General features: G+C 42.0%; 1 protein-coding gene across 13 annotated transcripts in view; it reads right to left on the bottom strand.

Moving 5' to 3' along the window:
* Positions 1 to 27,112, bottom strand: part of SEL1L2 (SEL1L2 adaptor subunit of SYVN1 ubiquitin ligase) — a 178,726-nt gene that overhangs the window by 23,226 nt on the left and 128,388 nt on the right. For all 13 annotated transcript variants that reach the window (XM_058432734.1, XM_058432735.1, XM_058432742.1 and 10 more), the window contains 12 exons: positions 25,582 to 25,635; positions 25,067 to 25,126; positions 24,894 to 24,975; positions 23,124 to 23,278; positions 22,189 to 22,245; positions 14,680 to 14,748; positions 13,232 to 13,309; positions 7,108 to 7,170; positions 6,478 to 6,565; positions 3,707 to 3,855; positions 2,348 to 2,513; positions 2,166 to 2,240 (listed from right to left, as the gene is read on the bottom strand). In XM_058432734.1, coding sequence (XP_058288717.1) covers positions 2,166 to 2,240; positions 2,348 to 2,513; positions 3,707 to 3,855; positions 6,478 to 6,565; positions 7,108 to 7,170; positions 13,232 to 13,309; positions 14,680 to 14,748; positions 22,189 to 22,245; positions 23,124 to 23,278; positions 24,894 to 24,975; positions 25,067 to 25,126; positions 25,582 to 25,635 — 1,096 coding nt within the window. The remainder of the gene's footprint in view (positions 1 to 2,165; positions 2,241 to 2,347; positions 2,514 to 3,706; positions 3,856 to 6,477; positions 6,566 to 7,107; positions 7,171 to 13,231; positions 13,310 to 14,679; positions 14,749 to 22,188; positions 22,246 to 23,123; positions 23,279 to 24,893; positions 24,976 to 25,066; positions 25,127 to 25,581; positions 25,636 to 27,112) is intronic.

The following is a 27,112-nucleotide window of genomic DNA, read 5'->3' as shown; positions in this document are numbered from 1 at the left end:
TCTTGGCTTACTCAGAAAAAGAGGAAGTGCCCTGCATGGGCTCAAGTCTAGCATTAAGTGATATAGGACTCCTTCCAAAATTTTCTCATTTGGCCCTAATGTAGCACCTAACATCCTTTGGAATTTATTCCTTTAGGTACCGAAGTTCTAATCTTCTAGAATCTTCTATTAAAATATAGACACTTCAAAAAGATGTAATACCATGAGCCATCTTTAAGTCTCTCTGAGTACAGCTAACATTATAAAATTCTTTTTATTTATTTATTATTATTATTATTATTATTATTATTATTATTTTTGAGACAGAATCTCACTCTGTTGCCCAGGCTAGAGTGCAGTGATGTGATCACGGGTCACTGCAGCCTCAGTCTCCCAGGCTCAAGAGATTCTCCTGCCTCAACCCCTTGAGTAGCTGGAACTACAGGTGCACACCACCACACCCAACTAGTTTTTTTTATCTTTTATTTTTTTGTAGAGATGAGGTCTCACTATGTTGCCCAGCCTGGTCAACATAGGACTACGGCCAGTGACTAATTGGAAAATTTCATTATCAGATTCCCTAATCCCAAGTGAGCTACTCAGTAGCCATATCTTCAGGGACACTTATGCCTGATCTCTCTTAGGACACATGATTATTTTTAGCAGCCTGACTTTTTTATATTGAGGAATTCAGTTTAATATCAATGTACCAGCCAGGTGATGGTACAGGCTGACACCTGTAATCCAAGCACTTTGGGAGGCCGAGGCAGGCGGATCACGAGGTCAAGAGATCAAGACCATCCTGGTCAACATGGTGAAACCCCATCTCTACTAAAAATACAAAAATTAGCTGGGCATGGTGGTGCATGCCTGTAGTCCCAGCTACTTGGGAGGCTGAGGCAGGAGAATCACTTGAACCTGGGAGGCGGAGGTTGCATTGAGCTGAGATCGTGCCACTGCACCTCAGCCTGGAGACAGAGCAAGACTCCATCTCAAAAAAAAAAAAAAAAAGACAAAGAAAAAAATATATATCTCAATGTACCCTTGTTTTCAATGTCTCTTTTCCTTGCTGCAATTTCCCCACCATTTCCTGGCTTGGAATAAACCTGCGTTTGTTGTAATTGAGCTGATTGGCCATGGCTGAGAGATTGCAGGTATTGTTTCCCCACTCTAAATAAGGTCTTCATTGCATTTTATAAAACATAGACTTTTTAAGGGGAATGTCTCACTAAAATTGCACTGATGGCTTGTTGCTGTGCTACCGGCTCAGCTGGATGTGAGAAAGCACCACTGTGACTTTTTCCTTTGCTTCATATTAGTGTCAGCTGAGAATCATTTTTTATCCTATTCACTTCCTGTGAAAAGGGATGATTTGGCCTTAGCATAAGACAATTTTAAGAAACCTAATTGGAAGCAAAATTGCTCTCTTATTGCAAGAGAGTTTTCACATATCCAAATGCCAATGGTGACAGCTTTGCAGTATTTCTCTGCTTTTAATAATATAATTTTAGGGGAAAAATAGTAAAAGACATCGCAATGCAATGCAATGCAAATACCACCTGCCAATGCTTTTCCCACCACTGGTATCTTATATTCCTTATCCATGTGATGCCAGCAAGCGAGACATGGAAACTCGAAGAAAAGTGAGAGGATCCTGCCATGTATCTGTTTTGTTTTGGTTTGGTTTTTTATTCTTACATGCTAATGATTGTAGTAAAGATCTGAAGTTAATGGTAGTCATCAATGTGATATTTTAATAGAGAAATCACATGAGCCTTAGATACATACATAACTAATTTTGCTTGTAAACTCATTGAGACATGGGTCACATCTCTGATTAGTTCAGTCAAGATCTCAGCAATGAATGAGTGAAGCCAGACCAAGAAAACTGGTTTCTTGAGTAAAATTGTATATTTCAAAAAACTGTTCTGGTGCCATGGAGACAGAGCCACAGAAAAATTCCTATGGCTTGCTGAATCAGGGACTTTGATAATAATGGGGAAAATAAATTCCTGGAAATGATCTCTAACCAAAGACTGACCCTAACATCAGTATAGTTTGAAATGTCACCTACTTGATATTCTGCCCCTTGCTGCCTATGCGCACAAACATGCAGCTACAGCAAACCTGATGAATAACAGAGGACAGGGACCGGGTATGTGCTTATTTTTATTTGGGTTCTATACCTTGAATGGCAGCTCGATTCCACAGGAGAAGCGCCATTGGATACATCTTCTCTTTTTCAAGAATGTTAGCCTTTTCTAAAAAAAGGAGACATTCCATTAGGAAGGCCTAAAATGCCTCTGTAGTAAAGTCATATACGCATATGTATGATTGGGGGATTGCAGAGAATTTCAACTTATCTTACTAGATTCCAAAATGAATGCTGAATTGCTTTGAGCTACTTCATATCCCATTTCTGCAAGCAGTGCATACTGAACAAGAGAAGAATCTATATCACCATCCTTATAGGCAAAGTAAGCTGTCAGGAATTTCTCAGCCCAGTGGCCTAGTTCACAGACACCTTTATAAAGCTGTATATGGGAAGAGAAATCAAGAAGACTAGTTAGCCAGTATGCTTCACCCCAGGCAAATGAGAAATGAAATCAGTCTTCAGCTCCTACCGGCTGGTCAGGGAAGGATTTTAGGTCTAAAGCATGGCTTTTGCAAATTATTTAGGGTAAAGAGCTAATACTTTTTATAGGCACAAAGATCAGAAGTGTTTGGGTTTGTTTTGTTTTGTTTTTGTCTTGAGGGAAACTTCCTCAGCCTTATTTTAAATGTGTACAATAAACTTTCCTGACTTGGAGGCTATTTGGAAGAGTAAGAATGTATCAGTAGTGTGTGTGTGTGTGTGTGTGTGTGTGTGTGTGTGTGTGTGTGTTTTAAAGGGACTTTCTGAGTACTGCTGCTCTGCGAGGGCAAGTTATAAGGCCACAGCTGATGTGAAAAGGAGAGAATGAAGGGAAGACAGTGCCGGAGGGTGTAGGTGACATAACTGTGAGAGAGGTGTGCAGAGCCCTAGGGGGGACAAATGTCAACTTAGCTGAATAGCCCTTATGTAACCAAAAGAGGTTAGCCATACATAATTCATTAGGAAGTTGGCAAAGGAGCAAATCTAAAGATAGATCATTAGCTGGCAGCTTTTGAAATGAGCTTCAGAGGGGCCAGATTGCAACATAGAGTATTTATGCTGGTGTAGCAGACGTGTTTAATAAATCAATGAAGGACATTAAGGTCCTAAAAGCATTCTTTTGGAAAGCGCATCACTGGCTCAGGCTGAAAGAATTCACTTTCTCCATTGTCATCCAAATCATCAAAAACCAAAGGATGCTGCTTTCAGGGAAGAAGTGGGCTACATTTTCTAGGCTAAATCTAGCCTTTCGTTTCCGAAGTAGCAACTCCCAATCCCACTAGAAGTGCCAAATTGCCCTGGTGATTTGATTGAATGCTGAAACAGAGCTCCTTAACTGCATGTTGAGGTGAGCTCTGAACCTGATGAAAAGCCAAATGTCAGAGAGAGGAGAGATCTTTTCTCTGTCTCCCTTCCCCAACCCGAGTTACATCACTGCTTTTCCCCTCTGACAGATGTCAGTATTCACACTGTCAACTGGAAGAAAAGAGGTAATATTTATAAAATCAAAGACACCAACAATTTAAGAACAGTATTACCTCCTCTGTGTCATATATGACAAGTGCTTTAAAAACAGCCTCATATTGTATTTACCTCCACAGCAGTTCTGCATGATCTTACTACTCCTGTTCCTGTTGCATACATCTTGGCCAGATAATAAATGGCGAGGGGCTGCCCACTCTGAGATGCCAAGTAAAAATATTTGAAGGCAAGTTTATAATCCTTCCATATTCCAGAGCCAGCTGAAAATTAAAACTGTTTTGAGCCACCCCTTATTGACTTTATTTTTTATATTATAATCTATGGATATAATAGTCATAGTGATGCCTGCTATTTAAATAGGATGGGAAAAGCCAACCAAAAGTCAAGCTACTCTAAATCCACTATTTGTGAAGGTGGAGGTGAACACTGAGTTTGGTTCTAAGTAAGGATATGGAAATTTATGTTCTTGAGCCATTCTGAAAAAAAAAATTGAGAAAGAAGGACTACTTAGTCTCATGAAAGTATCTCCTCACGATGGCATAACTAAAGTTAATGCAAAGGAGAACAAGTGATGGTCTCTGAGGACCCGAAGCCCCACCATGATGCATCTCGCCATCTTTGTCATCCTTGCATATCAGGACACCCATATAGCTTCTCCCAGCCATGACTATGGCATATGCAGCAGGTAAATCCCAGCTCCAAGAGGCCGAACTCTCACCAAACTCCTGCTTACAGCAAGAATAGGCACTTGAAGCTAGAGCAGAGAACCAGCAGACTCCCAGCAGCCAAGATTCTTGTCCTGGCTCTCTCATTAGTTCTTTTGTGAGTTGGGCCATTTAGGCACTTTATTTGCAAAAGTGAAGGCTTTCCTTAGATGGTCTTTAAGTTATCTTCCAGCTCTAACACTGGAGCCTTCAGAAGCAGTGCCATGTAGCGATTAAGAGCGAAAGCTCTAGAGGCAATTTGCTTGAGTTTGAATTCCAGCTCCACAACTGTGTGATCCTGGGCAAGAAGTCCAACCACAACATTGGCTTGGTTTGCTCATCTATCCACTGTGGGATACCCGGTAGATGTGTTGAGAGGGTCAAATGAGTTAAAACATACGAAGACTTACTATACATTAGCCATGACTATTTTTCTTATTCTAGAAACTTGGGAAATCTGGTAGATCCCGAACCAAGGACTTGGAATGAACTAGAAGAACAAGGCCATCTTAGGCAACCTCAATCCCCCAAGATAGTGTAAAACAGGTGCTCCTGCTGGGCCACTGTGGAAAATGCCAGTGACGCCTTGACTGGATGTGACCTCCTTGATGATGGGGTCTGCTGCTGCCCTGGCTCCGCCTCTGACATGAAGGACTTGGTGGGGATACTCAGGTGTGTTCAGATCTCCTGGTATTTGTCTTGGCCACTTCCTCTCTCATTCCCCACAGAGATTATTAGAAACTTTCATGGCTTTCTGGGACCTCCTAGCCAACCACTCTACCTTTGCTCACAGAAGTCAACTTTGTACCTACTAGATCATTGAAGAAAACTTCATATTGTCTTTCCTCACTTGCCTCTCTCCCCATCCCATTCCCCCATACTTAGATTTGCATCATCCTTTCCACCCTCCCTCCAGTCTTTGAGGGTGAGCAATCCTGCCTATCTATCACGGTTAAAGAGGCTTCCACTGATCTGTGCCTAATCAGGTGTTAATACCACCAACGTTTTTCAGAATCTCTTTCCATCAATTATAATTATGCTCAGGTCTCTTCATCTTAAAAGTAACTCCCTCTGGGTCCTTAATCCCCCTGATGCTGAGTTCCTTCTCTCTCCTTCCCTTTAAGGGCACACTGCTTGCAAGAATACTTTTATTTCTCAACTTTCTGATCTTCCGTTCATGCCACTGTCATGCGGCTTCCACCCCAAGCCGTCCAATGACCTCACCCACATTCTCTGTATTGCCAAGTCTCATAGATATTTCATTCTTTCTTACTTGCTTTTTTTGTTTTGTTTTGTTTTGTTTTGAGATGGAGTCTCGCTCTGTTGCCCATGTTGGAGTGCAGTGGCGTGATCTCGGCTTACTGCAACCTCCACCTCCCGGGTTGAAGTGATTTGATTCTGCCTCAGCCACCCCAGTAGCTGGGACTACAGGCACCTGCCACCACGCCAGGCTAATTTTTGTATTTTTAGTAGAGACGGGGTTTCACCATATTGGCCAGGCTGGTCTTGAACTCGTGATCCACCCACCTCGGCCTCCCAAAGTGCTAGGATTATAGGCGTGAGCCACCACGCCCGGCCTCTTACTTGTTTTTTAAGCCAGGTTTCTCACTGCATTTCACAGGGGTGCTCATTCATTTATTCTTCCTTGAAAGTTCTTCCCTTGGATCCGTTAAGATCTTTTTTTTTTTTTGTTCCCTATTCTGCTGAGCCTGGCTTTCCATTCTTCTCTGTGATGTACTTCCCCTGCCTACCCTTCAATACAGCATGGAGGGTCACTAGTTATCTACCATGGCCCACTACTCTTTCCTCTCACACTCTTGCTCCTTTCCTTTTGCAACCTCAACTACTCTTAACTAATAGCTGTGTGCTGATGCCTCTTGAACCTTCTCTGTAAGTTTGGCCTTTCTTGTGAGTTTCATACTCGCTTCTGGGGATGTGCATGGGATATTGCTAGCACCTCCAACTTAACCTTGTCAAAGATGAGCTTCCTGACTCTGCACCTCCTTGTCCCCCCTCCCAACCAGTGTCCTTTTCTTTAGTCTTTTTCAAATTCTAATTTGTTGCCTAAATGTTCTGTCTAAACCACTCACACCAACCCTTCGATGTTTGTTATAAAAGGAGCAGACTTAATAATGCATTTGTCATTCTAAATAAAGCAGCTGTATTTGTGGCACTTACAGTAGTACATGAAGCCTAACTGGAACTGTGCGTCGGGCCACCCTTTCTCCGCAGCTTTCTGAAAGTATTTAAGTGCTTCGGCATAATTCTGCAAGATAATTGCAGTCTATTACTCAAAGACACAAGTAAAACTCCATGGAAACAATTGCCTTCCACTGCTTAAAAAGAGTATAGACAGTACCCTATGTGATTTAGGCTAATTAAAATAGTATCAGAAATATTATATATTTTATTTCATTATTAGACTATCAGGAAATAATGTCTCATTTTCATCATAATTATGTCTTTTTCTACATTGACTGTAAGTTTTGTTAGATATTGGGGAAGGTCACTCAAAAGACTATGAAGATAAATTTCTCCATCAATAAAGTCCTCAGAGGATAGATGATTTCTAAGGTTACTTAGGATCTATGATTCTAAGATATAATTAGAATTACTATTCTTGTCACAAGCTTGTTCTTCAGTGTCTCTTTGGCAGACATTTCATTGGATTATTTTATTCTCTATTATCTGATATCACAGTTTGGCAAACCAGATAATAGAGATAAATTCCTGTAAACTAATGAATGACCATGAATTTTACCCTGTAAATTGCTACAAATAGAAATATAATAAAATAATTTAACTTACCACGGGAACTCCTTTTCCATAAAAGTAAAGAAGACCAAGCCCATGAAGGCCAATTGCATTGCCCTAGAAGAGTTTTATAAAGCCAAGTAAAGTCCCAGAAGAATTCATGATAAGGAAAATTACTGCAAAATTTTTCAAAATATTTGACATGCACCCAGTAAGAGATTAATCAAGGCAGTTGGCCGGTTATTCTGACCCACTCTAGTTCCTCCTTTTATACTTTCATGAACCTTGTGGCTAGAAAAGGGAAGAGGGAAACAAAAGTCAAATCTTTCCTCCATTCTTGTATTCAACACTTATTTAGGACTTGTTTTGTGTATGATTCCATAGTAGGCACTGGGCAGAGGTAGCAGGTGAAAGGTAAAAGATGAAGAAGCCATAATCCCTGCCTTGGAGAGTTCACATGCTAGTGGGCTCTGAGCCATATCAAAGGGCAGGGGCAGGTCAGACCTCTTAGAGTCCTGTCAAATGTGGTAAGTCCTAAAGTTGAAATAGATTGAGGCCGGGCATGGTGGCTCACGCTTGTAATCCCAGCACTTAGGGAGGCCAAGGTGGGTGGATCACCTGAGGTCAGGAGTTCGAGACCAGCCTGGCCAACATGGTGAAACCCTGTCTCTACTAAAAATGTAAAAATTAGCTGGGTGTGGTGGCACACACCTGTAATCCCAGCTACTTGGGAAGCTGAGGCAGGAGAATCGCTTGAACCCATGGAGTGGAGGTTGCAGTGAGCCGAGATTGCGCCACTTCACTTCAGCCTGGGCGAAAGAGCAAAACTCCATCTCAAAAAAAAAAAAAAAAAAAAAAGAAAGAAAAGAAAAAAGAAATAGATCGAGAGTGTTGCAGACACCTAGAAGAGGGACACTCTATTGCCTGATTTAGACTAGGAACTGAAGGAGATCAAGTTGTCAGGAGTGGTGACGTTTGAGCTAGGTCTTAAAGGATGTGTAGGAGTTTTCCAGAAGGGAGAAGTCTATCCAGACACTTGTTACCTACTCAGGTCTAAGGAGGTTGATGTAAATGGCCTAATCACATTTTAGAGACTCTGTGGATTTCAATCCAGCCACTACAGATAGTAAAGCATTGTTGGTATATTTCTTTATTCAAATTTATTGCTTATAACATCCCCGATGTTTCCTTTTCCACTTGATGCTAAATTAATTACCATTTATTTTCTGATTAATATTCGGAATACTCTCAGGAAGGGAGTATTTAGCACATTTAGTATTCAGCACATGTTCAAATATATTGATATTTAGCATATCAATTTTGGAGGAAGAGTGAACCTTGAAAGTGACTTCCTCAAGGAGAAAACTCCTTTTTCTTTCCATGTCCTATCACGCATTTCACCCTCTAGCGACTACAGTAAGAAACCATGATTGACCACCTGACTTTCTTTTTTTTTTTTTTTGAGATGGAGTCTCACTCTGTTGCCCAGGCTGGAGTGCAGTGAGGTGATCTCAGCTCACTGCAACCTCTGCTTCCCTGGTTCAAACTATTCTCCTGCCTCAGCCTCCTGAGTAACTGGGATTACAGGTGCGCGCCACCACGCCCAGCTGATTTTTTGTATTTTTAATAGAGATGGGGTTTCATCATGTTGGCCAGGCAGGTCTCAAACTCCTAGCCTCAAGTGATCCGCCCATCTCAGCTTCCCAAAGTGCTGGGATTACAGGCGTGAGCCACCGCACCCTGCCGACCAACTGACTTTGATTCAGCAGACCTGTAGGTATGTTTTACAGGTTTCTAGTGTTTCTGCAGGAACTTATGTTCTAATAAAAAGCTCTCCAAATTTCTTCTTACCACCTACATTTGGTTATTGTAGATGCAGCCGGAGTAACTCTCAGTAACACAGGAATAGCACATAAATAGCAAAGGCATATTTCAAAAGTGGTTTCAAGACTCCAAATTTTGAGCCTATCATATGAAATGATCTGCTATTGTAAGAGTTCTTTTTAAGAGCGTCTCCCTTTCTCCCAGGCCAGAGTGCAGTGGGGATCTCGTCATGCAAGTCCGCCTCCGGTTCAGCCTTTTCACCGCACCCGGCTAATTTTTTGTATTTTTAGTAGAGACAGGGTTTCACTGTGTTAGCCAGGATGGTCTCGATCTCCTGACCTCGTGATCCACCCGCCTTGGCCTCCCAAAGTGCTGGGATTACAGGCATGAGCCACCGTGCCCGGCCAAGAGTTCTTAAGGACAGTCCATCTGTATTTAAAACAGGTGGTATAACTCTGCTCTCTTCTTCCCTCTTCTCTCCTGGCCACACGTCCTGTGGTTCTGGGAGTCTTGAGTTGCTCTGCTCTGGAAGTAGTAAGGCTCAGTGTGATGGATGCGGCAAAGTCTAGTGAGTCTGTCTTCTTCTAATTAGCCTCGTTTAGATGTCATCTTGAATTGTAGTTCCTATAATCCCCATGCATCATGGGAGAGACCTGGTGGGAGGTAATTGAATCATGGGGGCGGTTACCCCCGTGCTGCTGTTCTTGTGATAGTGAGTGAGTTCTCATGCGATCTGATGGCTTTATAAGGGGCTTTTCCCTCTTTTGCTCTGCACTTCTCCTTGCTGCCGCCATGTGAAAAAGGATGTGGTTGCTTTCCCTTCTGCCATGATTGTACATTTTCTGAGGCCTCCCCAGCAATGCTGAACTGTGAGCCAATTAAATCTCTTTCCTTTATAAATTACCCAGTCTTGGGTATATGTTTATTAGCAATGTGAGAACGGGCTAATACAGAAGGGAAGGAAACAGATATGAAAGGAGGGAACGAAGAAGGGAGAGAGAAAGGAGAAACGTTAGAATAGCAGGGACAAATTATTTTCTCCTCTAAGGGAGTCCCTGGGACCCCAGGGAGTCAGTGAATTGCCCATCACTGTTTAAGGCCCAGCGTACCTATTTAGAACTTGTCAGGCGAAGAGTGGCCAGTTCAGACACCTGCAGGAACCATGCCAGTGACATAAGAAATAAAATATGCCAGGTAGTGGAGACAGTGGTGCAGATGGAGACACGTGGAGTCCCTGCCCTGTGTGAAGGCAGCAGCAGCTCTCAGTTCCTCTGCTCCAGCTGGTTGGTGCCACATGGAATGGAAGTCCTGTTTCATCAGCGTTTGCCATTTTCTTTTTTCTTTTTTTTTTGTGAGACAGACTCTTGCTCTATCACCCATGCTTGAGTGCTGTGGAGTGATCTCAGCTCACTGCAACCTTTGCCTCCTGGGTTTAAGTGAGTTTCATGCCTCAGCCTCCCAAGTAGCTGGGATTACAGGCATGCACCCCCATGCCTGGCTAATTTTGTACTTTCTGTAGACACGGGGTTCCACCATGTTGACCAGGCTGGTCTTGAACTCATGACCTCAAGTGATCCACCAGCCTCAGCCTCCCAAAGTGCTGGGATTTACAGGTGTGAGCCACCATGCCTAGCTAGCTTTTGCCATTTTCAAGAAAAGCTAGATGTTTAGATTTGGATGTGAATTTTACTCATTTATTTTTATTTATTTATTTATTGGGACAGAGTCTTGCTCTGTTGCCAGGCTGGAGAGCAGTGGCGTGATCTCAGCTCACTACAACCTCTGCCTCCCAGGTTTAAGCGATTCTCCTGCCTCAGCCTCCTGAGTAGCTGGGACTACAGGCACATGCCACCATGCCCAGCTAATTTTTGTATTTTTAGTAGAGATGGGGTTTTACCATGTTGGCCAGGATGGTCTCGATCTCTTGACCTGGTGATCCGCCCGCCTCAGCCTCCCAAAGTGTTGGGATTACAGGCGTGATCCACCATGCCTGGCCAGTTTACTGATTTTTAAAACACTTTCTGGGCCAGAAAGACCATATGTATAGCCAACCCCCGCAGTATACACCTGCTGTTTTAGGGTGTAATGCTCTTGCTTAGGTTAACTGACATGAAGCCAGGGAGCAGATAGGCATTTCTTTGGCAAATATTTAATAAACCCCTGCTCTGGACCCCTTTATTTAATAACCCCCTGGCAGGACCTTTGCCCTCCTCTAGTTGAGGACACATGGCCTTTGGACAGGAGGGGAGAAGCCACAGGTAGGAAGCAGTTAAATCCCAGCAGCAGGAGTGAACGCAGGGTAAGTTCAGAACAGGAAAGAGATCATGTGAGCCAGCAAGGGCAGGGGCAGCTCTGTGGATGGAGGCAGGATTGGGCTCCGCTCTGGGGACGAGTGGGACTTAGAATAAGAGACTCTGGGAAGGGGAGGCAGATGACAAAAGTATGGAGATGGGGACGGGCCTGACATGCTCAGGGCGCAAGAGAGAACTGGAGGAATGTGGTCCAACATGGGCACAATGTCACATACAGTCACTGTGCTTGTTTCTAAGCAAATAAGACAAAAGAGGTTGTAAAATCTGTAGCTCTGTGTCATGGTATTGATATAATTTAAAAACAAATTTAGAAAGCAGTTTTTAAGAAAGTAGTAAGAGTGAGAAATCTAATAAATTGTCCAGGCGCTGATCAAGAAGTATGTGGCCATCTCCACCTAATGCCATTTAGAATAATTACCTTAATTGTAAGTTCAGATTTCCTTTGTAAAGGAAAGCAGCTCAGGTTCAGCGCACCAGAGACCCAGATCACTGCTGGCTGGTTCCACAACCCTGAAGAGCTTGGAATCTGACTTAATTTACACTCCCATCTCCCTGGCATTATGCTTATGGGCTGACAAATCAGTGTTACTTGCCAGATGATAAGAGATTTTCCTTGTTACTCCTTTTCAGTCTGCTCTTCCTTGTCATCCTAATCTAATGGTACTTCAGATAACTGCCTTTCTGAGCAACAATTCCGTATAAATTACAAGGGAGAGGAGCCGAGTACTAGCCTTCTCAGTAATTTACACCACAATAGCAGCAGCTCCGAGGTGCTAGTCACTTATAAATAGGCTCCTAAAGCAGTGTGTGGGTTTTTAAAAACTGAGAACAGTTGAAATGATTCCTGGTTTGAGCACATCTTTACTGCCAGTGTTCCAGTATGCAACTGTAAGACAACAAAATGCTTCCTACTGTGCAGGGATAGAAAGTTTACCAAGGCCATTCGCCAAGAGCAGGCCGATGGGTGTTGGATGAGGGCATTTTTTTATGCATGAAGGGGATTCAGAGGAGTCTACTAAGTTTTATCTGACAGATACCAGCCTCACGGACCCTAGGAGCAGAGGCAAAGACTTCGATGCAGGAGGCATATTATACCATTTCGATGGTCCCTCATACAGCTAATTCATTCTGTCTGGGATGTGCTTCGAAGTTCACTCTACCTTACTGGCCCCAGACTGCAAAAGATAATAGCGCACTTACTGTGTGTCAGGCACTGCTTTAAGTACTTCACAATATGAGGCACAGCCTCCTGAGCAGCTGGGACTACAGGTATGTGCCAGCACGCCTGGCTAATTTTTGTATTTTTTGTAGAGATGGGGTTTCACCATGTTGCCCAGGCTGGTCTCAACCTCCTGAGCTCAAGCAATCTGCCTGTTTCAGCCTCCCAAAGTGTTGGGATTACAAGCATGAGCCACTGTGCCTGGCAGGCAAATATTCTTATATTCCCATTTTACAGATGGGGAAATTGAGGCACAGAGAGGCTAAGTAACTTGCCCATGTTCACACAGCTAGTCAGTTTTAGGGCTGGCATTCAAGCAAGGATTCTGTCTCCAGATCCCTATTCTCAGTCACCTTGCCCTGGCCTCCTCCCTGACAAGCTCCCGCCTGGGCCAGAGGGAGCTCTGGCCTTCGGATGAGATGTGACTGGAGAAAACTGGACATTCCTAGGATGTCTTTGTCTTGAACTTCCTGCAGTTATTGATTGGGTTTTCCCTTCCTCTGTCCTCATCTCTTTTGTTTCCTGTTCCTAAGCTAGATGGCCTCATCTACTGCATGAGGGAGATGGGAAAGCTGAACTTCTGTCTGGCCTCCTCCTGGCCTCTGCTAGGACAGCACAAGCCACTGCCATTTTTCATTTTCCAAGAAGACAAGTTGTAGCTTCCCTTACTCCCATCACCAATATTATACTTCTCCAGGACACAAAACTCCTTACAGGCCCATTATCTGGGCTTGGGACTTCAAAGTCAATTCTTTGGCACCAGTCTTCACCTAATAAAAGCAACTTGTGTGTATGTGTTTACAGCAGTGCATTGAGGACATACCTTACTGGCTGCCATGGAAAAGTACTTGAAGGCAGTAGCGTTATTTTGTGGCGCGGCAGCATTCCCCTCTAAGTACATCTAGGAAGAAAAATGAAAAGAGGATAGAAAAAACAAAACAATTTGAGAGTAATGCAAATATTTTAAAATGAAATAGAGGTAACAGCGGTACAACATACTGAATTGTATACTGTAGAGTAGTCAATTTTGTGTTATTTACATATTTACATTTTACCTCAATTTAAAACAACAAGAAAAAGTAAGAGTACCATTTATTACAGACTTCTGGAGTGACCCTGCCTGAAGGCAAAGAAATGGACCCTGTTTGTGTTTTCTCTCTCTCTTTTTTTTTTTTTGCATCTACATTTACTGTATGTTGCACTTAGGAAGCAGGACATTCGTCCCTATGGTTACTAATGCAAATCGGCTGCAGGGAGCCAAGGGTGGCACACAGGGGAGTGAATAGTCTTTGAAGGAGACAGAAGAATGTGCCTTTCCAGAGCAACCCTCTACCAGGCTACTCTGCAGCCACAGGAGGCCTCCCATCAGAGGTGGCAGAAGGATAGCTCTGGTCAGCCTGGAGCTGATTCACACTCCAGTAGTAGAGGAGAGAAGGGCCTGATTGGGCTGAGACCTGTACCCATCTCCAGCGCTCAACCAACCTGGATCTCCTCTTACATATTGGGGAGCGGGGTGGTCACAGGCTCATAGCTAAGCTCAGAGGAGGAGCCCTGGGTCAGGTGCACATTTTTATTTCATTTTTTATTTTTGGAGATGGAGTCTCCCTCTGTTGCCCAGGCTACAGAGCAGTGGCATGATCTCAGCTCACTGCACCATCTGTCTCCCAGGTCCAAGTGATTCTCCTGCCTCAGCCTCCCAAGTAGCTGGGATTACAGGCACCTGCCACCACGCCCAGCTAATTTTTGTAGTTTTAGTAGAGACGGGGGTTTCACCATGTTGGCCAGGCTGGTCTTGAACTCCTGACCTCAAAGAATCCACCTGCCTCAGCCTCCCAAGGTGCTGGGATTACAGGCATGAGCCACCGCGCCCGGCCGAGGTGCACTTTTAAGGCTGCTTTTGGTGCCCCAGATAAAGGCTGCTGTTATATCGGGCTTCTTCCCAAACTGTCACCTCAAGAATACCACCCTCGGGTTGCAGCCAGATGCCCCACTTGGCTGCTTCCGTGAAAGAGGCCTGCTGCCCTGTCCCTCTACAATGGGTTCAATGAGCTGGTATCATTAATTTGTTAGATTTTTTAATTTTTAAATTTAAATTTTAATTATTTTGAGATGAGGGTCTTGCCATGTTGCCCAGGCTGGTCGCCTGTGCTCAAGTGATCTTCCCACCTTAACTTCCCAAGTAGCTGGGACAACAGGCACACGCTGCTATGCCCAGTTTAACTTCTTAGGTTTTTAATAAATGAAAACAATGAATCAAGATGAAGCATGTACCTTTCCTATAAATGCCATGGCATTTGCACTCCCGGCCTTTGCTGCCTTTAAGAAGTAGTGTAATGCTTTCTGGAGAGAAAAGGAACAGTGTTATTGCTAGTCACAAAATAAATCCTTCAAAATAGCTTTTTGAACCAAACTTTATTCAATATGCATTCAAAAAATATCTATGGTTCTTGCCACTGAGCTTAAAAAAAATCTGTGAAACGCCCATTTTGTTCAAGGCACTATTCCAACCAAGTGCTTTTTCAACCATAACCTGAGGAGTGGGAGAGTATCTATATCTCTTTCTTACATATAATTTTATAACATGAGGACTTGCTTCTTACATTTGGAAAGCCACGATGGGAATGTAGTTTGTAGGGAGAGATGAATCCCAGCTGTGAAGCTAAATAGTCCATTATTTTGAAAAGCAGGCTTCTCTGTTGACACTGTGTACTTAATGAGGTTTTACTGTGGTTGGCAGAACTGGATACACAGTATCCTAATGTTTGTAGGCAGAGTAAGACCAGACACACTTGGCTGGCTGCTGAGATCAGTCTTTATGCAGAAGTGAGCTTTAAGACAATTCCTTCTGACTCAAATTGAAGGAGGCCAGTAAAGCCTCTGATTTTGTCTAGGTCGTTACATTAAATGAAGCACTCTGTCTAGAACACGTAAGGGCTGACCTTGTCCCTTGCTGCCACACTCCCTAGGCCTCATCTCGACCTTCCGGAAAGCCCCTCCCCGGAAACCATATAGAGCAATAAAAGAAATCAGCCTCAAGAACGTGGTATGAAACAGCTCTTTTTTTTTTTTTTTCGAGGTGGAGTCTCACTCTGTAGCCCAGGCTGGAGTGCAGTGGCACGATCTCAGCTCACTGCAACCTCCGTCTTCTGGGTTCATGTGATTCTCCTGCCTCAGCCTCCCGAGTAGCTGGGATTACAGGCACCCCCTACAATGTCCAGCTATGAAGCTACTTTTTAAAGTGTTCTGTTAGGATACAACCCTTCTGCTCTTTAAAAAAGTCTTGATCAGGTTGATGTGCAAAGACATTCCTTCTCAAAGAGAACAGAATGTTTAAGGAAGAACTGCTGGTAGTTATTTTACATGGAAGTTTGCTGTAGGAATGTTGCTAACTTCTTTGTGGACATAAGTACAAATGCTGCCACAGTTGAACCTCATGGTGTCATGCATCCATTCATCCATCCAGCTCTTCCAATCTTCATTTACCCTTTCAAAAACTTGACTGAAGCCTGCTATATATAGGATAGTATGTTACGTATTAGGTGATTCATAGATAAACAGAAACATGATTCCTACATTTGCTCCCTAGCAATGTTCCTGAGAAAGAAAATATATATAAATAGCAGTAAGATAGTAGGTAATAGGTGATATAAAAGAAACTCCATAAGGAATTAGAAGAGAATAGAATAAAAGACATTGTATCCAGTTCTCCAATAAGTGTTTTGCAAACTTTTTCTTACCTAATCTTCACAATAGCACCATCAGAGGGTATTATTAATATCTGATCTTATTACCAACATGTCAGGGTCATGCAGTTAGTACTGGAGATCAATAAGCAACTCACCACTCTGTCTCCACAGTATACAGAGGAGGGCTAAAATGATCGAGGCCTCATGAAAGATGGTGACAAGTCACCAGTACAGAGGCTAGGGGAAGAACCTGAGCAAACGAATGGGGATGGGAGTGGCCAAGGTGTGTTCAGAAAATAGTGATTACTTCAGCATGGCTGAAATAGAACATTCAAAAGCTAAGACTTGCAAAAATAAGATGGCGCCATTACTATAAACAGTCTTGAATACTAGGCTAAGGATTTTATTTTTTTTAATTAAAAAAATTTTTTTTGAGACAGAGTCTTGCTCTGTCACCCAGGCTGGAGTGTAGTGGTATGATCTCGGCTCACTGCAACCTCCACCTCCTGGGTTCAAGCGATTCTCCTGCCTCAACTTCCTGAGTAGCTGGGATTACAGATGTGCGACCACCACAACTGGCTCATTTTTGTATTTTTAGTAGAGATAGGGTTTTGCCATGTTTGCCAGGCTGATCTTGAACTCCTGACCTCAGGTGATCCTCCCGTTTCGGTCTCCCATAGTGCTGGGATTACAGGTGTGAGCCACCACACCTGGTCGTAAAGGATTTTATTTTATTTTAAAATAAAAAATAGAAAATAGAAGCCACTGAAGGTCTATAAATGTTAGGGAATCCTGAAGATAAAACGCCTGGAATCATCTAAGTGTCAGCTGGAGAGGAGAAAGTTATAGCAATGTACAAGTTACTAAATGAGAGAACACTAATATCAAAAATAAAAGTGTATCTCATGAATCTCTCTATTGAGCCATGACCAAAATATGTCCCCAGGTAACTGTGTAAATCACACAAATTACATTATCTCCTGGGCTTGGTTTCCTTATTCAGACGCTCCTCCTCTGTGCTCTCACGGCACCTCATCCTGTCCGTATTGTGGCATTCATCCGTTGATTTCATTATCGACTTATTTTGTCTCCTCCAATGTTGAATCCTCTGTACTTAGCATAGTGTGGGCTATATGTTAGGCACCAGGAAATGTTTCAGAAATGAATAAATGAATGAATGTCTATCCATCTCTAAAACAAGGCAGCTGGACTTTAATCTTTATGGGCTCTTCTAGCTGTAGTATTATGATTCTATAAAATCATTCTCGTAGTCCAGTTTAGTAATTTGGCTCTCAAATATCTTGTAATAGAGACTTCTGAAAAAAGTTTCATTCTGGGAAATCAGTGAAATTTTAAAAGAAAGTAACTTGTTCTCCAGAAGCAAATATAAATCCTGGAGTTTTCCCCACCCTTAAATATAATGATTTGATAAAGACCTAAAGGAATTGAGACTCTGTCTCATACACTGCTCCACTGTCATGGCTTACTTAGCATTTCATTCCCTTTTTTTTTCAGTTTTAAATTTACATATCCTTAATACTATTGCTTCAACTATATAAACCTTTATTAAACACCACGTGAAACTACCACCAAGCAAGCTACCTTGATGGATACACACGAGCCAAGATGAGTTCTTGCTCTCGAAGAGTTAAGATCAAGTATCCATCCATCCATCCATCCATCCATCCATCCATCCTTCCATCCATCCTTCCTTCAAATATTAACTGAGCACCCATCATCATATTTCACTGATTCTAAGATGTACGTCTCCTCCCACCTCACTTCCATCAGGACATATTATAATATATATTGGTAGGGTTTTTTTTCTTCCTCAGAACATAAAATACTTGTTTGTCTTACAATTGGTGGTGTCTTAGTATGAAATATAGTATGTCCCAGGTATTATTCTAAGTAAGTAAAGTTTTATTATTTGAACCCATATCTCTCTTTTTAAAAAATGATCATGATTTTTCATTGGCTCTAAGAAAATCTGTAGTTTAACCAGTTTGTAACATTTCCCCTAGAATGAAATGCCAAGAAAATTTATTGTTCTAAAAACATTTATGAATACATATATATATATTTTTTTTGAGATGGAGTCTCACTCTGTTGCCAGGCTGGAGGGCAGTGGCGCAATCTCAGCTCACTGTTACCTCTGCCTCCCAGATTCAAGTGATTCTCCTGCCTCAGTCTCCTGAGTAGCTGGGACTACAGGCGTGCACCACCATGCCCAGCTAATTTTTGTATTTTTAGTAGAGACGGGGTTTCACCATGTTGGCCAAGATGGTCTCAATATCTTGACCTCGTGATCCGCCCGCCTCAGCTTCCCAAAGTGCTGGGATTACAGGCGTGAGCCACCGCGCCTGGCCTGAATACTTCTTTCATCTCTTGCTCTGTAGAACATCCTGAGAAAAGATGATATTAGCTCTTTTTTTAAATTTTTAAATGGGTGATAGGATAGACAAAGCAATTGCCCTTACAAATTTGATATTATTCTTCTGCTAGGTTTAATTTAATTACGCTTTATCCATTTTAATAATATTCACCCAAGCATCCTGCTTTCCTAATCCAATTTATTCTGAGCCTGCATATATTTAGAAATGCAAATAAAATTAAAATCTATGTGTAGAAAATTCAAGATAATGTAATCAAGAATTGCATATACAATATTTTTCAATAATTAAGAATTTGGTCAGGGAGAGGGTAAAAATGTTTTCTTTGATGACAACTCATGAGAGAGATTAGTTCAACCAAACAGTGAGGAAGGAAAAGAAAGGCAAGCTAGTCATTTCCAGGTATTTTGAAATTTAGTTTTCTGAGCAGTGGACTGGAGCATCATATTTAAAGAGAGTCTTATACTAATAATTCTCTTTGGTGGACTGAAATGTTAGCATACCGGCTCAAGTGGTGGTCTTCAGGCTGAGGACTATAGTTAAAAATAAGGTATTGTATATTTCAAAATAACTAGAAGAGAGGATTTTGAATGTGCTCACCCCAAAGAAATGACAAGTATTTGTGGTGATGGATTTGCAAATTAACCTGGTTTGATCATTACATAATGTATACACTACCTTTGCATACATATGTATATATTACATAATGAATATATTATGTAACTATCAAAACATCACATTGTATCCCATAAAAATGTACAATTATTATGAGTCAATTAAAAAATAAAATAAAATAAAATAAAAAGAAAACATTATCCTCTCTGAGGAGGAGAGACTTGGAAAGATGAGAAGCGAGGCATGAAAAAAGCTGCAGTAATAGCCTTTTGGAAACTGGATTTATCTTTGTATCTTCCCTTTCCCTTATGTATCTTCCCTGCCATTCCAAGTTGATTCTGGCGCAGCTACACTATGGCATGTTGCAAGAATGACCACAGTACTTTGCAGCTCTGCCCATTGAGAGAAGCCCATTTCCCTACCCCTCCAAGTTTGCTGGACTTGTAATTTGCTTTGGTCAAAAGAATGTGGCAGAAGTGACTTGTCAGTTCTGAGCTCAGGCCTAGAGACTTCTGCTCTGGTGTTCTTAGAACTTTTGACTGCCATGTGGAAAGCTTGGGCCAGTTGGCTAGAGCATGAGACCACATGGAGAGGGGCCCCAGTCATTCTAGCAGTCACAGATGAAGCCATCATAAACCAGCCAGCTCTAGCTAATGTTCCAGCTAACTGCAGATGCACCAGCAAGCCCAGCTAAGATTAGCTGAGCCTGGCCCAGATCAGAATTGCTCAGCTGAGGCTAACCAAAATTGCTGACCTGCCAAAATTATGAATTAAATAAATGGTTATTATTGAAAACCACCTAAGTTTGGGGCTGTTTTTTTAAAATGCAGACAAAGATAACTGATAGATAAGTCAATTTGTCTTAAAGTTTGAGATTTCAACTGGAGTTCTCCATTCAAGTTCAGGGTCATTAGGCTGAGGGGAGAAGAAAGGACTGGCCTGTGCTTACCCCCAAAGAGTACCTGAACCACAAGGATGGTTCTGGAATTAAACTCATCTTCTTGGGATATGTGGAAGCAGGAGGCCCAACCCACTATCAGGAAGAGCTAAAGGAAACTGAGAGATCATGTCATTTCTTCTTCTTGCTTTATAAATGAGGGAACAGATTTTAGAGGCTGTTTTTTGTTTTTTGTTTTGGCCTGGGTCAAATAAAGTTTAATGGAAAGAGCTCAGCTTTTGATTTCTGAAGGCCTGAGTTCAAATTCTGCTTCTTAAACAATCTTACTTCCCAGCCGTGAGCCTTGAAGCAATTTCCTTTATGTCTCCAGCCTCTGCTTCTCATTTGTAAAACAGATGTAATAAAATCTCGCGAATGAGCCCGCAGGAGATCCTGGCTGGGCTCCTGGGTGACACTCAGCTGCCTGGCTGCTACACAACAGCTCTGGGATCCTGCAACAGCAGCTCTGGGATTGCACTTCATCCTCACCTGGAGGCAGCTGCAGCTGCCATCTGGTGACCACAGTGGCTGGAGCTGACTGAAGTACCAACTTAGTGGGATTTTATTGCACTGTACAAAGATTGGTTTGTCTTCCCCACAGCTGAAGCTAGGGTGCCCTCACATCCAAATTTCATGTTTATGGAAAATGAGGACGTCTTCCTAGTTACACATTCTACGATTAACATGAGAAACTCATTGCAGGCTGAAATCTGACAGAGTAATATTATGAATCCAGATATTTCCATCTAAGAAGCTAAAACTTGGGTTATGATTAAGATGAAAGAAAATCTATGGATCTTCAACTGAGCTGTCTTGGGGTGCATATGCTTATTTAAATTCCTACCTATTTTATCACATTTTATGAAATGACTTCGACATTTACCTGATGTTTACTGGACCTCATATAAAATACAAATGATAGTACCAAAGACACATTGATAAAATAACACAAAATGAAATGCAAAGTAGTAACAGATCACTTTTTTAGGTAATAGCCTTATAAAGTGGTTGTTTCTATCACTTAGCCATTGGGACTATGTTGAAATAGGCTACATGTTCCTTTGAGACAAGGAGCATGTGGCTCCTATAAATGGAAAGAGCAGCAAAATCATCTTAAAAAAAAAAAATCCAGTTACTTCCCAGGTCTGTGGTGATGTAGGGCCTTGAAATCACTGTCAAAATCTAAGCAAGAACTCATCCCATGACCCTGGTGTCTTACAGAGGAGGATCCTGTGTAGGTCAAGGTCAAGTTCATTTTTTCATTTGCTTTTTTTCTTCACTATAAATTTGAATGGTTAATTAACTTATTTATTTTTATTTTTATTCTTTTAGAGGAAGTCTCGCTCTGTCGCCCAGACTGTAGTGCAGTGGCATGATCTGGGCTCACTGCAACCTGTGCCTCCCGGGTGCAAGTGATTCTCCTGCCTCAGCTTCCCGAGCAGCTGAGATTACAGGCGCGTGCCACCACACCCGGCTAATTTTTTGTAATTTTAGTAGAGACGGTGTTTCATTGTGTTCGCCAGGATGGACTCAATCTCCTGATCTCGTGATCCGCCCGCCTCAGCCTCCCAAAGTGCTGGGATTACAGGCATGAGCCACCACACCCGGCTGGTTAATTAACCTTTTAACCTCACTGGGATAAGGTAAGGTTAAGCAAAATGATTAAAAGGAGTTTTGCAAATGTATAAGGATGTCTAATATATTTTTAATTATATTAAAAGCAGTCTGTCTTCTGATTTAGCCAAATGGGGATGAAGTTGCCTCTCAGACTCCTTACTGGTGATCCCCAGGTGGACTCTGCAGCTGGCCTTGGGTGCAGGCTGGCAGGTGGGGATATTCTCTCCCCTAATCCCAGCCCAAAGTGCGTGTGAGTGGGCAGAACTAGGTTCTGTTGGAACATGGATACCCCCCTGCCTCGATTGCTCCTCAGAAGTCCCTTCCCCTTTGTTCTTGAAGGCAGGTGGGCAAGTGTTCCCTCTGGAGAACTTACTTCTTCCTAAGAAGCTGGGAAGCATAGTTGACCAAGAAAGCATCAGTGGGCTTTCTGAGCAACTCTTCCACCTCTCCTCCCCCTGCTTTCACTTCCCTGCCAGCCTCCCTCACCACTACCTTCCCCACTCCATGTGACTGGATCTTGAGATTGACTTACGTAGTAATCCTGATCTAGACCTTTCCTCCCATTTAGATGTAATTGTCCAAGAGAGACCTAGAAACGATAAAGTTTGGAAATGATTTTAGCAGCAGTATTACTTTAAATAAAGAAAACATTTACGTGGTGATTTTACTTTAGTGTGTTGATTGTTGGACACGTTTGAAATGTCCTGAAAAAATCAGGGAAACATTCCAGACTATATCATTTATTGGGTAATTGGTTGCTGCTGGACATATGGCTTCCTTAGTGGCTGGAAGCCGGCCTTCTGGGATACAGAAACACCCAGGCACATAAACCTAGGGGCCTTAGCTCTTCGCTCTCAAAGATCATGCAAATACTGTCCCATTCCCCAAAACAGAATCTTTCTGGATTGTCGTAGTTTATTCATATTAAAACCAACACTGGGGCCGGGCACGGTGGCTCACGCCTCTAATCCCAGCACTTTAGGAGGCCAAGGTGGGCAGATCATGAGATCAGGAGATCGAGACCATCCTGGCTAACACGGTGAAACCCTGTCTCTACTAAAAATACAAAAAATTAGCCAGGCATGGTGGTGGGCGCCTGTAGTCCTAGCTACTTGGGAGGCTGAGGTAGGAGAATGGCGTGAACCCGGGAGGCGGAGCTTGTAGTGAGCTGAGATTGTGCCACTGCACTCCAGCCCGGGTGACAGAGTGAGACTCCATCTCAAAAAAAAAAATTAATTTTTAAGGAAGAAATGCAAAAAAATTGCTATTATTATGGCAACTAGTTCTCCAGTGGGCTACAGGAACTGTAAGTAGCAGGGAACAAAACAGGAGTAGGGTGAGAGAGGAGGGCGGGTCTCTCCCCTTTCCTATTTAGGATGGGGCATTGTTCATCCCTCCAGGACTCAAAGAATTAAGCCCCTTGTAATTTTCATGTTCTAAAAACTCAATCTCATCTGTATACATTACTTGTATCTGAACATCTCCTCTTTCTGCCAAAAATTTATAGTATTGGTATATGTCCCAATCCAAAATCTCACTGTTAGAACTCAGATTTTCAGGTCTTTCCGTTAGTCTCACTTTTTCTACTGGAACACCTTCACTTTTTTCAAATGTGTCAGCAACTGCGAATAAAAACAAGCCAGAGAATAGCTAGAAAACAGAGGCCGCAAGAGACAACAGTCAATTTAGAGAAAACACCGTTAGCTTATTATCTTAAATTGTGCAGAAATCTGTTCAACTAATAGAGACAGAAGATCCATGAAAAGTAGAAATTTGCAGATTTTTGGCCAGGCGCGGTTGCTAGTGTCTGTAATCCCAGCACTTTGGGAGGCAGAGGCGGGCAGATCACTTGAGGTTAGGAGTTCAAGACCAGCCTGGCCAACATGGTGAAACCCTGTCTCTACTAAAAATACAAAAATTAGCCAGGTATGGTGGTGCACGCCTGTAATCCCAGATACCTGGGAAGCTGAGGCATGAGAATCGCTTGAACCCAGGAGGCAGAGGCTGCAGTGAGCCGGGATCGAGCCACTGCACTCCAACATGGATGACAGAGGGATAATCTGTCTCAAAAAAAAAAAAGTGCAATTTTTGTTTATTGGGTTCTCTAGTTCTTCTCTGCAACCTATATAAGTAAGGTATCAACTTATAGGCCGGGTGCAGTGGCTCAAGCCTGTAATCCCAGCACTTTGGGAGGCCGAGGCGGGCGGATCACGAGGTCAGGAGATAGAGACCATCCTGGCTAACATGGTGAAACCCCGTCTCTACTAAAAATACAAAAAATTAGCCGGGCATGGTGGCGGGCACCTGTGGTCCCAGCTACTCGGGAGGCTGAGGCAGGAGAATGGTGTGAACCCAGGAGCTTGCAGTGAGCCGAGACTGTGCCACTGTACTCCAGCCTGGGTGACAGAGCGAGACTCCATCTCAAAAAATAAAAATAAAAATAATAATAAAAAAGGTATCAACTTATATCAGACTCTACTGTAGATCTTGACCAAAAAGACTCAAGGAAAGGGAATATTTTAGGAGCAGACAACTCACTCCATTCATAATTTTTTTCTGGGACTAAGACTATATATAGATATGCTTGAATACACCTAACAAAGTGTGCAGTTTGAAATATGTATAGTAATGCCAATTTCATTAAGCACATGAAATGATCTTGTTATATACAGCATCTTAAATTCAAAACTAGTTTTTTTCTCCTTCTTTCTTTTCTCAGATCCTAATAGTGCCAAAGATGTGTGCTTAGATGTTATTCTGATTACATGTAAACTAATGGTTGCTTGAATTGTTCTCATTCAATTCAAATGGAATTCAAATTAAATTCAAATTGGAGGTGACAGATACCTCCAATGTATGTACCTTACATTCATTCCTTTAGGAATTTTTGGCAGTCATCCCATATTCTAAATGTTATATTTAGGGAAACTGCTTAATATTTATTGGTGCTACATTCAAATTCTCAGTAAGGAAAGAATATCACAAAAGCAAGTAAAACAGAATTGTTTGGGGATACATATTAAGAAAAATAAAAAATGAGTATAATCTTTTAAAACTATTTGGAAAGTATTAAGGAAATAGAAACTCTGTACTGTACTAAAAGAATTGTATTATAACATATTAAAAACATACACTTTTGATATTTTCATAAGTTTATATCAATCGAACCGTTATTGATTTATTTTTCTAATTCCTTGGCAACTGTTTATTTTTAAATAAATTATGTGGATTACTTACTATAATCTGCCACTTTCTTGTAATAACTTAGGGCAACTTCACAATTCTGTAGAACATTGATTCCTGACAAATATCTGTACCCCTAAAACACAGACAGATGCATTCTTAATATTCAAGACAATGCTGTATTTATGGCACACAAATTTGGTCCCAAGAATATTTTGTTTACAAACCAAAATCATCTGGGACATCATGCTTCCTCCAGCACTTCCAAAGGTGTAATATATCAGTGCCTAAAGTAAAAACAAACAAACAAAAAACCCCCCAAACCAGGTTGGCCATTTAAATTTGAAACTCAAACCAACTATTCCTTTTTTATTCCTAGCCCCACAATGACCCATTAAGTTACTCCAAAATAAATTTCAAATTTCACTCTCCTTTGTAAAGATGGCTGCCATTTATTAGGGGTTTACTAATCTCTGGAGTCTGTGATAAGGGCATCATATAAGATTTCATTTAATCATCATAATTTCCTTATGAAGCAGATATTATCTATCTTCAATGAAGAGGCTGACTCATGATGCTTTAAGAAACTTATGGCATAAGAACACTAAATTTCTTTGACTATTAAGTTGGTGCTTTCAACTACTACACTAGAGTGAGCCCCTTTACTTAATGAGTAGATTTTATTCAATATCCCTTTTAAAGAAATCAATTTTGTTCCAGAATAAAACAGAATGACCTTTACCTTAGCTTGATCATATTCCACTCCTATTCCATAAGAAGACAAAAATCCTAATGCCTAAAGCACAAAAGAAAAAACAAAATTTAATAAATAAATTTATTTCCTAATTATTCTTATCTATATGGATAAGGGATACCTTAAATGTCTGCTTCATAATAATTTGCATTGTTAAATTCTTTCTCTCTTTCTCTTTCTTTTTTTTTTATTTTTTGACAGAGTCTCACTCTGTCACCCAGGCTGAAGTGTAGTGGCGAGATCCTGGCTCACTGCAATCTCTGCCTCCAGGATTCAAGTGATTCTCCTGACTCAGTCTCCTGAGTAGCTGGGACTACAGGTGCCCGCCACCACGCCCAGCTATTTTTTTTTTTTTTTTTTTTTGTATTTTTAGTAGAGACAGGGTTTCATTGTGTTGGCCAGGATGGTCTTGATCTCCTGACTTCATGATCTGCCCGCCTCGGCCTCCCAAAGTGCTGGGATTATAGGCATGAGCCACCGTGCCCAGCCTCTTTCTTTTCTTTCTTTCTTTTTTTTTGAGACGAAGTTTCACTCTTGTTGCCCAGGCTGGAGTGCAATGGTGCAGTCTCAGCCCACTGCAACCTCCACCTCCTGGGTTCGAGTGATTTTTCCCACCTCAGCCGCCCAAATAGCTGGGATTACAGGTGCCCACCACCACACTGGCTAATTTTTGTATTTTTAGTAGAGATGGGGTTTCACCATGTTGGCCAGGCTGGTCTCAATTGACCAGATGGGTTTTCACCTAAGGCCAGGCTGACCTCAAGTGATCCACCTGCCTAGGCCTCCCAAAGTGCTGGGATTATAGGTGTGAGCCACCACGCCCAGCCATTGTTAATTTATTTCTTATACCAAACAAAGCATCCTTTCACATTTTTATTAAGGCTGCAGGAATTTGGGAAAGCTCACAATAGCGGGAGGTTTGTGTAATATATGTAAATATAGGCTAATTCTTACTGTGCTTTAGTATAAATTATAGTAATAAAACCAAGGGCCCTTATATACTTTCCTTTCTTGGAAACAAAATATTTTTCCTTCAGTATTTAAAATATTTAGGCTGGGCCTGGTGGCTCACGCCTGTAATCCCAGCACTTTGGGAGGCCGAGGTGGGTGGATCACGAGGTCAGGAGATCGAGACCATCCTGGCTAACACGGTGATACCCCGTCTCTACTAAAAATATAAAAAGTTAGCTACGCGTGGTAGCGGACACCTGTAGTCCCAGCTGCTCGGGAGACTGAGGCAGGAGAATGGTGTGAACCTGGGAGGCGGAGGTTGCAGTGAGCCGAGATCACGCCACTGCACTCCAGCCTGGGCGACAGAACAAGACTCCATCTCAAAAAAAAAGCAAAAAACAAAAAACAAAAAAACACACAAAAAACCCATTTAGATTTGGATACTTTTCTTCATATTATTTTTAACGTGATGGATGTAAAATATCCAAACAATAACAAATATACTGAATAAAAAAATGAAAGGCTGAGCACAGAGCAAGATGATGGAATAGGAAGCCTCGGACTGCAT

Source organism: Hylobates moloch, unplaced genomic scaffold (genome assembly GCF_009828535.3).
Source record: "Hylobates moloch isolate HMO894 unplaced genomic scaffold, HMol_V3 SCAFFOLD_21, whole genome shotgun sequence".
NCBI lineage: Eukaryota > Metazoa > Chordata > Mammalia > Primates > Hylobatidae > Hylobates > Hylobates moloch.
This window is presented reverse-complemented; position numbering and strand designations above follow the sequence as displayed.